At 58.0% G+C, this 12,475-nt stretch overlaps 1 protein-coding gene across 4 annotated transcripts in view; it reads right to left on the minus strand.

Annotated features, from left to right (window-relative positions):
* Window positions 1-2,915: 2,915 nt before the first annotated feature.
* TRAF3 (TNF receptor associated factor 3) overlaps window positions 2,916-12,475 on the minus strand; it is a 96,984-nt gene continuing 87,424 nt past the window's right edge. For all 4 annotated transcript variants that reach the window (XM_079130099.1, XM_079130101.1, XM_079130100.1 and 1 more), the window contains 2 exons: window positions 8,138-8,312; window positions 2,916-7,404 (listed from right to left, as the gene is read on the minus strand). In XM_079130099.1, coding sequence (XP_078986225.1) covers window positions 6,833-7,404; window positions 8,138-8,312 — 747 coding nt within the window. In that variant the 3' untranslated portion in view covers window positions 2,916-6,832. The remainder of the gene's footprint in view (window positions 7,405-8,137; window positions 8,313-12,475) is intronic.

Here is a 12,475-nt window from a genome sequence, read left to right on the forward strand (position 1 = left end):
CGGCTGTTGCTCCTCTGGCAGGGCCCAACAAGGCCGGGCAGGACGTGGGAGCGAACGGGACAGGGCCACTCGACTAAGGGCAGAGTGGCAGGTAGAGGCAGTTTCCTTGGCCACCTTGGACCCCAGAGAGGCTGGTGGCGGGTACTCAGTGCCTGGGTCTCAAGCTCCACAGGGAGGTCTGGAGGTGGGGAAGAGCCTCCTGGAGCCCGGAGCCACGGCCACCACCTGGCCCCCACCCCTCGGCGTCCATCAGTGGTCAGAGTTCTCTGAGCTTAACGCTTCAGGTCAGTGGCCCTGGCCATCCCATTGGCAGTCCAAGGTCACCAGAGGGTGTGTCCAGCTGGCTGTGTCCATCCTGCCAGAGGGCTCCCTACACAGGCCTCCTGGGAGCTCCAGCAACAGGACCCCCAGCAAACGGAACTGAGGGGCCAGCCCTCCCAGCCGCTCAGTCCCACCCTGGCAGCTCCCAGCCCTTGGTCGCCAGGGCCTGGGAGCCCCTCTCCAAGGCAGAGGGGGGTCAGGGTCCCAGGGCTAAGTCCACTCGAGACTGCTGCGGGCACAAGGGGGTCAGGGATGGGAGGAGGCTGGTGGCGCCCCCTCAGGCCTCAGCTTCTCATGGGGCAGCGGGCACAGCTGGCCCTGCTCCAGGGCACTGGAGGACCCTGCCTGGGTTGCCCAGCTGCTACAGCGCCAGGGCTGGGCGGTGAGAGCCCTCCGCTCAGCCCGTTCTCCGGGCACTTCACAAGACAAGACTCGAGATGGTTCCTGCAGCGCTCCGTCTTCAGAGCACCGGCCACCAGGCCTCCGTGTCCTGTTGAAAATGGACTCTGACCACGCACTGCCTGACTTGCCATCGGGCAGTCTGTGCGGGGGGTTCCTGGGCTGCACAGGGGTGCATGGGGGACATGTCCACATCCACATGCGGGGACTCCCTGAGCGCACTTCCTGCACTGCCAGCCCTCCTCCCCAGGCTCAGGACCAAGTGGCCCACCCGCCCCTGGGCTGAGGAGGGCAGTCAAGGGTGCCCCCTCGGGCCTGCGCGACACCCTGGCTCCAAGTCTGCTATGGGGCTGGGCCTCCTGCCAGCAGGCACCCTTCCTGTTCCGAGGCCTGGGAGGGGCGGCTCAGAGCCCGATCTCTCCTCTGGCCTCAACTTGCCCCTGCGCAACTCCATGATCTGGGCCGGATCTGACAGTGGTCCTGTGGTGTCCCCAACAGCACCCTCAGCCTGGGGACCTAGTGTAGGGTCCCAAGCAAGGCCTGCAGGCCTGGTCAAAAGACCCGTGGGGCTTGTTCCTGCGCCTGTCACTTCTTGCTGCCCAGGGGCCAGATTTGGAGGCTGATGGCATCTCCTCTGAGCCTGGCCTGACCCAAAGGACTACCTGGAGAAATGGAGGTGGCCAGAGAGGGGGGAGCAGCAGCCAGAGGTCCCAGGCCCAGCGCCAGCAGAGTGACCAGTGTGTTTCAAAAGGAGGCAGAGGTTGTTCCCCTCTTTACAGATGAGGTGAAGGCCATCCCAGGGTTGTGGGGCCAGCAGCCACAGCCTTGAGGGGTGGCCTGGGGCTGGCCAGGGACCATGGGCAGGACCCAGTGTAGGATGTCAGGCAGCGCCGTGCTCAGAAGTGGTGTGGAACGGTCACAGGCACTGGGGACTGGGCACAGCCGCGAGAGAGTGGCAAGAAACCAGGACTCTTAATCAGATTTATTTTCCTCTAATAAGACAGTTTAGCATGTCAAAGTTTTGCATTCTACAGTCTTACAAACTTCAGTTATTAGCATCAGAAACACAAAAACATTGCAAGACCTCAAAACACAAATAAATACCAAATAAAACCACACAAAATATACAGTAAACAAAAATATAGAACATAATAATGCTATCGGGAAATCAGACATGTTGCTAACTCCTAACAGGATTATTGCTGAGCAATAACTCACACCGTTTCTTAGAAGAGCAGAGGACACGGGCGTGATCACTGGTCACAATCACTTGGACTGTCGAGAGGGTCCTCACAGTGAGCGCACTACAGACGGCAAGTTTTAAAACAGGCAGATTAAAAATAGTCAAATGAGAGATTGGCCTTCTTTGGTCTTTGTTTCTGGGTAAGAGAACTGAACACAAGAGGTGGACCACCAGGAACTGACGCATCCTACCGAGGTCAAGCTGTCTAGTGGCTTCCACGCTTCCCTCCCGGAGGCTCTCCTAGAGGCTGCTATGGAAATCCTTGGATGTAAGGCCGGCTTTTGTGTTTTTCCAATTAAGTCGTTTAGTTTGCTGTTGAGGGTTACCTGGCTTGTCTAGGGACTACTCAGAACACCACCCACCCAGCACCTGTGTTGGGAGTGCACAGCGGTCCTGGACTTGAACCTTTTTCACACAAGCTCACAGACAGAAAGCAACTCAGGAAATGAGACACAAGCTCTGCTGGGCTACCCAGGGCGCCTGACCACACGGCGATGGCCAGCCACCACGTGGGATGCCGTTTGCCCATCTGTCCAGCAGAGGTGTCCAGGGCACACCTCTGCAGGTGGAGAACACCCCGGCCTGTTTCCAGGCCTCTGGGAAGGACTGCCGACCTTGCCTCACGCATCCCTGCGGGCCCAGCTCCAGCCACACCAAGACAGGAACACTGACCATGTCACCCACTGACACCAACTGCACCTGACCAGGCCCTCATGGGCTCATGTGACATCAACTTTGGAGAAAACAGAGCTGATGAGATTTGCAAACGGGAAGACAGGACTGTGGTCTTGGGCCAAGAGACAGATCTGGTGATGGACCCTCGCTCATCTCGCACACCAGATGCACAGGTGCCCCAGAGCTCTGAGCGCCCCTGAGCTGGGCGAGGGGAGGCCCGGACTCGGAAGAGAGGTGTGTCAGGTCCGCACGGGCCCTTACCAAGGCGCACGTGGAGGGACCAGGCAAGGGGCACCAGGGTCTGTGCTCCTAGCAGCATGCGGCCGCCCCTCCTGGCCAAGCGTTTCTTGGCTGGGCATACAATGACGGCCCCATGCCACTTCACGGGCATGGGGGAGAAAGGAGGTGTGGCCTGGCCGTGGAACTGTGCCTGGCCTTCCTCCAGGACACTGCTGAGGCGGGTCTGCCAGCACGCTCTCCTTGGCTGGGTATAGTTCAGTGTGTGGGGATGCCGGGCCTGACTGGGCACCTGTTCCACAGACGGTGCTGAACAAAGGGGTGACATCAGTGATAACCCCAAGTGGCAGCGTTTACCAGGATGCTGGTCCAGCCCTGGGCAACTGAGGTGATCTGGGGGGCGGCTGGCCTCCGTGTGGGACTGTGCCTGATGTCCATGTCCTCACCACGGCTGGCCACGTGTGGTCAAGGGGAAGCCGAATCAGTGGGGCTCCAGATGGGCAGTGGGCCTGCGGTCCTGGTAGAGGCAGCGCAGGGAGTGGGAGCCCCCCCACTCCCCACGGAGGCTCCCTGGGGCAACAGCCAGCCGAGGAAGGAACGTGGAGAGAGCAACAAGGGAGGAGAGGCGGGAGACGCCCCTTAAGCAAGCACCCCCGCTGGCTGGCTGGGGGCGGCGCTGGGATGCAATACAGAAAAGGGAGGCCATGGTGTCCGCGGAGGGATATGGATCAGAACCCAGGTGTGGCCCCTCCACAGCCCTCTGCCCACCTCTGTGTCTGCGTGGTGAGCACATCCAGGTCCTAAGCAGGGCTCCGGGGACGGGTGTGGGGCGGGGTGGGGAGCTGCCTTCTTGCGGGGACTCCTCACCCTTCCCAGGAGCCCGGACACTGGATCTGGACCACAGAGGCTGGTCTGCCTGGTCTTAGCCCTCGTGCCCTGGCTCCCTGATCTCCCACCTTGCACCAGGGCCTCCGCGCAGCCAACCAGAGCCCGGCCCTGCACCATCACGCACGGCACTCTGACTTCCGGGCTGCTTCCTTCTCCCACCATAAGCCCCGGAGCTGGAGCCGGAGGCAGAGACCCAGGCCCACGCGTGTGTAGCCAGATAGCCCGCGGCCTGCGGCCAGAACGGTCAGAGCCACAGTGCTGAAACTGCACGGGGAGCACAAGTGGGAAGTCGCACCCATGTCCCTAGAGAGGTGACACGCAAAGGACTCAGCACGGTTCTTCAGAGGGCAGGGCAGCTCTGTCCTGTGGGGAGTCTTGTCACTTTTGGTAAACGGGAAGAGCCACCCGACTCACAGTGTATGGACTGTCCTTTGCTTCTTGTGGCCGGGACCCCGTGAAGCAGGGAGGGCGGACCAGGGCCAGATGGGCGGCCAGACCTCAGGCAGGTGGACCTCAGCCCGAGGATGGCCTGAGCGACAGCACCGACTGGGGCACCGGGGAATGCATGGAGCAGCGCCAGGCCTGCCTGGGGACGGCTCAGCACCACCTGGGGACAGTGTGACCGCGGGGCCGTGGGCAGGGGCAGGGGCGCCCCATCACCCCGCTCCCCATCGCCAAGCACAAGCAGCAGACTGACGAGCCATGCCCTCACCCCAGAGAACTCTGCGGTCCTCCAGGCACATCCCACAGGTGCTGGGAAGAGGGAGGGACCTTGGAACGACCCACCACCAAGCTCCCAAGTGCCTTCAGGGTCACACGAGGCTGGGCGCGGGAGGGGAGGAGGCGTCTCACCAGGCCACGCAGCTCGCCCTGACCCATGGTGCTGGGCAGGCTTCCCATGAAGGGGCAGGAGTCCCTGTGCGGAGGCCTGGCTCTGGGGAAGCCAGGTGGGGCCCGCCAGGTGCTCCTCTCTCCTCCAGGCCTCCGGCTAGAACCCAGGGACAGGCCTGGAGGAGGTTGGGGACAGCGGGCCCGCAGTTCCAGCAGAAAGTCCTTCCCTCTGCACAGGGATGGTGGCTCCTCCCTGGGGCACAAGGACACTCATCTACCCAGAGCAGTCCCAGGAGCGAGGATGGAGTGGAAGATGAGGACGCAGTGGCTCAGCCGTGGAGGGCACGGCTGGGCCTGGAACCAAGCGGGGGCTGGGGGAGCACAGGGACGGGCGTGCGGGGGGCACTTCCAGCAGGCACTGGGGCAAAGGCACACCCAGGACAGACGGCAGCACCGGAGACAAGGCGGGCCGCCAGGCCAAGCCAGCCGCCCCGCACGACCCTGGGGAGCCCAGCGGCAGGCAGTCTGAAGTGCACGGCCCAGCTGGCCAGTCGTGGGCGCGTCTTCCAGGCGAGTGGCACGGACGCGGTGGCTCGCACACGCTGGTTCTGCCGAGAAGCACCCGTCGCGTGTAGCACCCATCAGTGTAAGAGCACCGGGAGGCGTGGTGCATAGCAGAGGGCGCGGGCAGGCCTCCGGCTCCACTCACCCTCAGCCCGAGACGTAAACAGTGAGCTCAGTGCTGCGCGCAGCGGCGGGCTGGGGCCACCGCCGGCATCCTTCCCCTCCATGGAGTGGCGTGGGGCAGTCGGCCTGGACAGACCCCAGAGCGGCGTCTCTGGAAAGCTCAGAGGGCTCTGCTCTGGGCCGGGGAGGGGGTGGGGGGCGCGGCTCCGGCTCCTGCTGCCTGCTCAGGGCGGCAGGGCAGGCTGTGGGGCCTGGAGTCTGCAACCGGGGACAGCTAAGCGGTGCAAGTTCCAGAGGCCACTGAAGAGCCCTGGCAAGCACAGGGGGTCTGAGGGCCTTGTAGACACAAAGACCTAGCGGTGGAGAGGAGTCTGGTCAAGCCATCGCATTCTAGGATCACGCCGGACACAACCCAGGGTGGAGGAGCAGCACGTCACATCTAAGGCACGTGTACCGTACGCCGCCATCTCTGAGCAAAGGCGTTGCTTTCGGAGGCCACTCACCCAGCGCAGCAGTGTGACAAGGTGAAGGACACCCGCGAGGGCCTTCTGCAGCACAGCCACCTGCCCACCCCCGACACGACGCTGGAGACGAAGGTGGTGCTGTCAGCAATGGAGAGCTTGTCTGAACACGGGGCAGAATCTCAAAAGCCTACAGGATTTTGTTTAGAACTCCAAAGTTCAACTAATGCCCTATTTTAGGGTGAAAACAATTATAAATCTGAAAATGATGCACAGCATCCATGAGCAATGTTCCTTTCATAATAATTTTGAAGTAGTGTCATTAACTACGACAGATATTGAAGGTTTACATTTCTAACGAGAAATAGCAACAGATTGAATGTTCTCTTTCCTATCACAAGTGATAACCAGTGTTAGATAGTTTACATTTTCTTCCAAGAAATATCAGTCTATCAACGTTTTAAAATAAAATGTTTGCAGTAACAATTATTTGTAGAACTTTAAATCAAAAAATGGTTTTTGAATTTAGAGACTTTCAAAAAAAGACCTAGCACTTCAGGGTCTTCTGACAAACAAATCATTAGAACAGAGACCAGATGAGGCCTTAAAAATAGACAATATACTATATTTGAAACAAGATTGCACTCTTGACTTTTAGGGTGAATATACCAGAACTGCATTATTATTTCATAAGTTTTCCTTTTGCTTTTCATGCTGACAGGTCCAGCTATCCCCACGTGTTTTCTCGTTTTGGTGTTCAAGTTTACGGAAGAAAAATGTTTCTTTTGTTAGCATATGTTTTCCACCTTACTTAACTAGATCTTTAAAAATGAAAATGAAAACCTTCTCTGACAGCAATATTTATCTCGTTGAAGGATAAATAACTCTTCAGAGTGAGGTGTGGCGAGTCCGTTAGAAAACGCTGGGGTGTGTTCACGTGTGGTTCCTCCCGCCAGCCGTGCGTCCGCCTCCTGCTGCTCCCTGAGCCCCACCAGGTCCTTTTCTGAGTGCGAGGACCTCGGTGAAGACAGACTGGTTCAAAGCCCCCAGAGGAGTTACCTTCTGCTAAATCCACCTCCCCAGTTACTCCTCAGGGGTCAGGCAGATCCGAAGTATCCACTATGACTTTAATAAAAATCGTATCATCTTTAATATACGTCCCATTTTCTAGAACAGTTTGGGCCACAAAGACGGGGCAGCCAGAGGCAATATTCATCTCTCCGGTGGGCTTCTTGAAGCTGCTGCTATTGGGGTCGGGCTTGAACGCATCTCCCAGATGGCGCCGAGAGGACCCTTGATCCATCAACATGAGCGTCACTTTCTGCTTGAACGGCCACGGCAGCAAAGCATCGTATTCTCCGCGCATAATGACAAAAAATAGAGACAAGTGCGTCCCCTTCCCCATCCCATCTCCGTTCAGGTAGACCCTGGCGCACATCTTATAGCCAAAGTAGCCCGTGTAGAAGGGCTGGCTGTAAAGAGACAGGGTCTTCCCCATGACGGCCTCCTGCTTCCGGCGCTTATAGTCTCGGATCTTCCAAATGAGCACGCCGTTGTAGCTGGCAGTCTCGAGGACCTGGAACCGCAGGTCCATGTCGGCCAGGCGGATGTCGTGCACGCTCAGCATCTGGTCGTGCCGGCTCAGCTGGGACTCCAGCAAGCCTGCATGGGCCAGGAGGGGCGTGGGGACGAGACACAGAACATCAGAGGAGTAGAGGCAAGCCCACACGGCATTGCAACACCACAGGCGGGGGCCGTTGTCCCAGGACGTCTGGACAGCCCCCACTCTACCCTAGTCACCCCAGCAGAGAACCATCAGGCGGAGGGGGAGCTTAGGAAGGTGGCTAGTGAAGGCCTGCGTGTCACAGGGCCTCGTGCAGATCAGTGGTGAAGCCATCTTACTCAGCCACGGCCTCCTTGCAGAGGCCCCTGAAGGCGGGTGACAGCCACCTATCTGCCCACCCATCTGAGTTGCTCCTCCAACTCCAAACCCATCTGCACCACCAGTACCCCATCCTTCCCCACCACCAGTCTTCCTCACGCAAACAGTCCCAATCCTCCTCGGCCCAAGGCACAGGTCCCATGTCCACTCAGCGTTGTAAACACTCAGGCAGCCTGTGCTGGGCCTCCTGCGTGTGGCTTCTGCTCCTGCCCCAGGCCCTCTGGTGTGCAGGCCAGGCACATGAATGCACCCTGCCCAGTAGGCCTGGGCCTCCCTGTGGTGCCAGCCTCCCTCAGGGAGAGCTCTGCACTCTGTCACACTAGGCCTGGCACAGAGGGACGAGTCTAAGTGGGAAGTGCCTGTCTGTACTGAAGGAATCTTGGCAGGAAAACTCTTGCCTCTGCGCAGGCATCCTGGCCACGGCCCTCACCACACCACGGCCTGGCCCCTCACCTGTGTTCCGAGCCGCCTGCCCCGCAGTCTTGTCCACACTCTCCAGTTCGGTCACACGATTCTGGAGGGACTCCACACTGCTCTTCATGCTATCGGCCTCCTCCCAGTTCTGTCGGAAGGGACGGATCTCCTTGTCCAGCTCCTTCAGTTTCTCCGCCTGGCTATCTATTACTCGCTTCCAGATCAAGGATGTGAAAAAGGCAAACAACAGTCACAACTCACATTGGACGCACCTTGTTCCAGCAGAAGCACACACGGCGTTCTCCGCATGCAGTTGGCGCCACCAGGGGAGGCCCAGGAAGAGCAGCGAGGGCAGGCGGTCAGTGGAAAGGGATTCCTCCTGGGGCTGTACCCGCTCGCTGGCCTTGCCCACAGCAGTTGCTGTCCCTTCCTGGGCCAGGCCTCAGTCGCCCCCAGCTCTGCGCTGATACCCCTGGACGGGACCCTGCCCGCACACTCACATGCTCCCCGCTGGCTTCTCACAGGCTGGCAGCACCTCCACGTGCTGGCCAGGCTGCCAGGGCCACTCACCTCACACCCACATGTAGCTAGGGGTCTCGTGTGCCCACAGGCCCTGCTCCAAAGAGGGCCTCAGGTCTGGGGCGGTGGAGTCATGCCTGTCTTTCACCTGTGTGCTTACCCTGCTCCTGGCCCAGGACAGAAGTGCAACCTTTTCTGTGGCTACTGTCGGGGCTCCGGCACTGCATGAGGGTCCTGGGAGGGAGCGGTCGCCACCCTACCACCACCCCAGAGCCCGGCTGACTCTGCTCAGGGTGGGCAGCAGGCCTCAGGCTCTGGGCAAAGCTAGCAGGGTGGTGCTTGTGAGTGAGGTTTCCTCCTCCACCTGCTCCCTGCTCGGGGCTCGGGGCACAGGGCGGAGGGCCAGCGGAGCCTGCCCACAGACACGCAGCGGCTATGCCGCCCAGGCCTGAGCTTATGCTATCTTAATTTAAGTAACTCAGAAAACCTTGTTCCAGAAACACATCACATGGTAATGAGGGACAGGAATCCTGCTCCATTTGCAGTGGCCCAGGGTTTAAAGGACTACTGACTTGTCAGCTGGAGTCAGAGACCTGAAAGGTTCCACTTTGAGAAGAATCTGCATTTCTAAAGCCAGCTCACGGAGGCCTGAGGCCAAGGCGGGCCACCCCATCTTCTCTTCTCCTTTGGAAGGCTATTTCTGAAAATGCAGGTTTCAGCCCCTTTGCTGGCTGTCACCAGCCTTGAAGGAATCAATGAGGCTGGCCTGGGCAACCTTCTGGGGCAAAGGCACAGTGCTGCTCCTCCTGCTCCTTCCAAGAAACCTGTGTGAGCTGACGTTGAGACAGCCAGGAAGCTCTCTCAAAAAACACCTCTTGTTAGGCTGACGTCACTTTAAACACGTGCCTGTGGCCAAAGGCTCGGTCCTCAGTTCCCGGGGTCTGTTTTCCTGGGATCAATGCTACTGACACTAATGAATGGCCACAACATCAGCACACTTGGAACAAGCGTGAGTCCTCATGAGTTCTTCCTAGTGTGGACGAGAACACCTGACACGGCCCAAGGGACACTGGATGGTAACTCAGTGCTCCCAGGAGGGAACCCGGAGTTGCAGGATGGCCTGGGATAAGCCACTTGTCTTTTTAAGCCTCCTGCCTCTGAGCTGCTTCAACCCCAAAACTGGTGCCCCGCAGGGGACAGTGGCACGAGGGTCCATGGTATTATATGATGCCAGGCCTGATCTCAAGAAGGGGACTGCGGGGTCTGACCAAGGCCACTCTGCCAGCAGGGAGGCTCCCCGGCACAGCAGGGACGTAGATCCAGGGCGTGGTGACCCTGCAGGGCCAGGGCAGGGCCCCTGTGCTCATCACATGCACAGTCCCCGCGAGCGAGGCCGAGCTAAGTGATGTGATTTTCCAGTCAGACCACTCACCAGGGTAACTGGCACAGCCACACAGCAGAGCATGGATCTAGCAAGTTCTCTAACACAGCCAAGAGACTTCCTTCTGAAGAGCCTGCCCTGCAACCAGCCGCTGCAGCATTCGAGAGAACAGGCCCGCAGAGGCCGCTGCGCAGCAGAGGCACAGACCGCTGCCCGGCACACGCACACGCATTCTGGAGCTGCGGTCACCATCTTGGCTGTCCTCCCACTCCTAGGTCACAGGGACCTGAGCTGTGAACCTGCACAGAGACTCGCGTGGTAATGCCCGGGGTGCCACTGAGCTGCGGCTGTGGCCCTGCAGATCCACTGGCTATAAGAACCACCTGTTGAGAGCCACTGGCAGCCAGCGGGCATGTCAGACTCGCATATCCACTGTCTCTCTTCTGGAGACAGGGTCTCACTATGTTGCCCAGGTTGGCTTTGAACTCCTGGGCTCAAGCAATCCACCTGCCTCTGCCTCCCAAGCAGATGGGATTTAAGAAAAATATGCCCTTTATACTCTTGTTAAGAAACGGCTTCTTGGCATCAGGCATGGTGGCACACACCTGTAATTCCAATGGTTGGGAGGCTGAGGCAGATGATTGCAAGTTCAAAGCAGCCTCAGCAGATTAGCAAGACCTTGCCTTAAAAAAAAAGTCCGGGGAAGTAGCTAGCTAGTGGTAGGGCACCTCTGGGTTCAATCCCGAGTACCAAAATCAAAACAAAACAAAGCCTGTCACATCTTCCTGGACCAGCGAAGCACACACGCTCTTCAATCCTACTCCCCCAACTCCTGAGCCGGCCTCCCTGTGCCCACAGCCTAGGTGTGAGGCCCTGAACTCCATCTGCACTCCTCCCATCACTGGAGAACCAGACAAGGAAAGAGAGGGCACAGAGTGAGGTGGCCTGCCGTCCCCGAGGGGTCCACGCTCAGGGCTGAGGAGCCCTAAGGAGGGCGGGGGCGGTGGAGTTGACACTGACACCAAGGCGTCTGAGGTGCTGCTGGAGTAGACCAGGGAAGGCAGGCGGGTGGGAAGCCTCTCGAGGAGTGACGAGAAGGCACACCTGCACTAAGGAGTGTGGGACGAGTCAGAGGTGATCAGTCACATGGGTTCGGGGCCCAGCAGAGAGTTTAAGGTAAACCTTAGGGTGGGGGCTCTGGAGACGCGGGTGCTTCAGCCAGGTGGTCACTGTCCACGCCTCTGGGCACCTGGGGTTCCCATGGTGTGTCCTGGAGGCAGGCAGAGGTCAGAGCAGCCTCCCATCAGCAGACAGAGCTGCCCAACCCATGGGGATTCCAAGACAGGGCTGCACCTTGCACAGACCTGGACGGACCCTGGCTAGGGGCAGCCGCCTCAAGAAGCCCTTTGCCCTCTTGCCCCTATCCCTGCATCTGAAGGGGTCTGATCACTGGTCTGATCTGAGTCCCTTTCTTCAAATATGATCTAGCCTCCCTGTGCTTCTCTCTCCATGGAGAGGAGCAGCCAGCCACAGCCCTGCCCACTTACTGAAGTCCAGACAACACCGACGGCTGTTGTTCCGCCACCTTTACTTCTGGGCGCCACCACTACCACCTTTTGACCTGTGAAGTCCACCTAGTGTTCTTTGTGCTTTGTCCTTGTCTCCCTGGGCAACCACAGACTTTAATACAGTTGAAATAAATGTAATGAATCCCCAAATCATTCATGAGATTGATTAATCTCCAGTGTCAAATAGGAGGACAGTCATTCCCAACAATGCCACGGGGCTTGGGATTCTTAAAGATGTTTCCTTTTCCTTAGAATTTAGGGAAATAAATTTTCCTACGAGCACTAAAAACCACTTTAGCAACACAAGCAGTTCTTCCATGGGCATGTGTGATACACCCAAGATACACCCAAGAATACAGCACGTGGACACTAGAGTTGTGTGCAGAGCCTGGTGCAGGGGCACAACCTGTGATCCCAGTGGCTTGGGAGGCCGAGGCAGGAGGATCCCAAGTTCAAGGCCAGCTTGGCAACTTAGAGAGGCCTTGAACAACTTAGACTGTCACAAAATAAAAAGCAAAAAGGGCTGCAGATGTGGGATCAGTGGTAGAGCACCCCTGGGTTCAATCTCCAGTACAGAAAAAAAAAAGTCACATGCAGAGAGTAGCTAAAGGATGACCTGTTCACAAATACCTAGTGGAGACAACAGAAACAATGGCATTTCCATCAGGCCCATTTATACAGCCACTTGGTTCAGAGCAGCAAAGGGTTATTTATTTGTTGTTTCTGGATTACTCTGATGAAAAATCGTTGAATAAGTACATGTTGCTAGAAAACACAGAACAAAAGGGTTTGGCTTCACTTCACTCTAGAAGTGCTCAAGAATGATGTGAAATAATAGTAATAAAACCCACTGTGTGTGGGGCTGGGATCAGCACTCTATCCCTCAACTGCACCAAGTCAAAACATTTA

Source organism: Sciurus vulgaris (assembly GCF_902686455.1).
Source record: "Sciurus vulgaris genome assembly, chromosome: 2".
Lineage (NCBI taxonomy): Eukaryota > Metazoa > Chordata > Mammalia > Rodentia > Sciuridae > Sciurus > Sciurus vulgaris.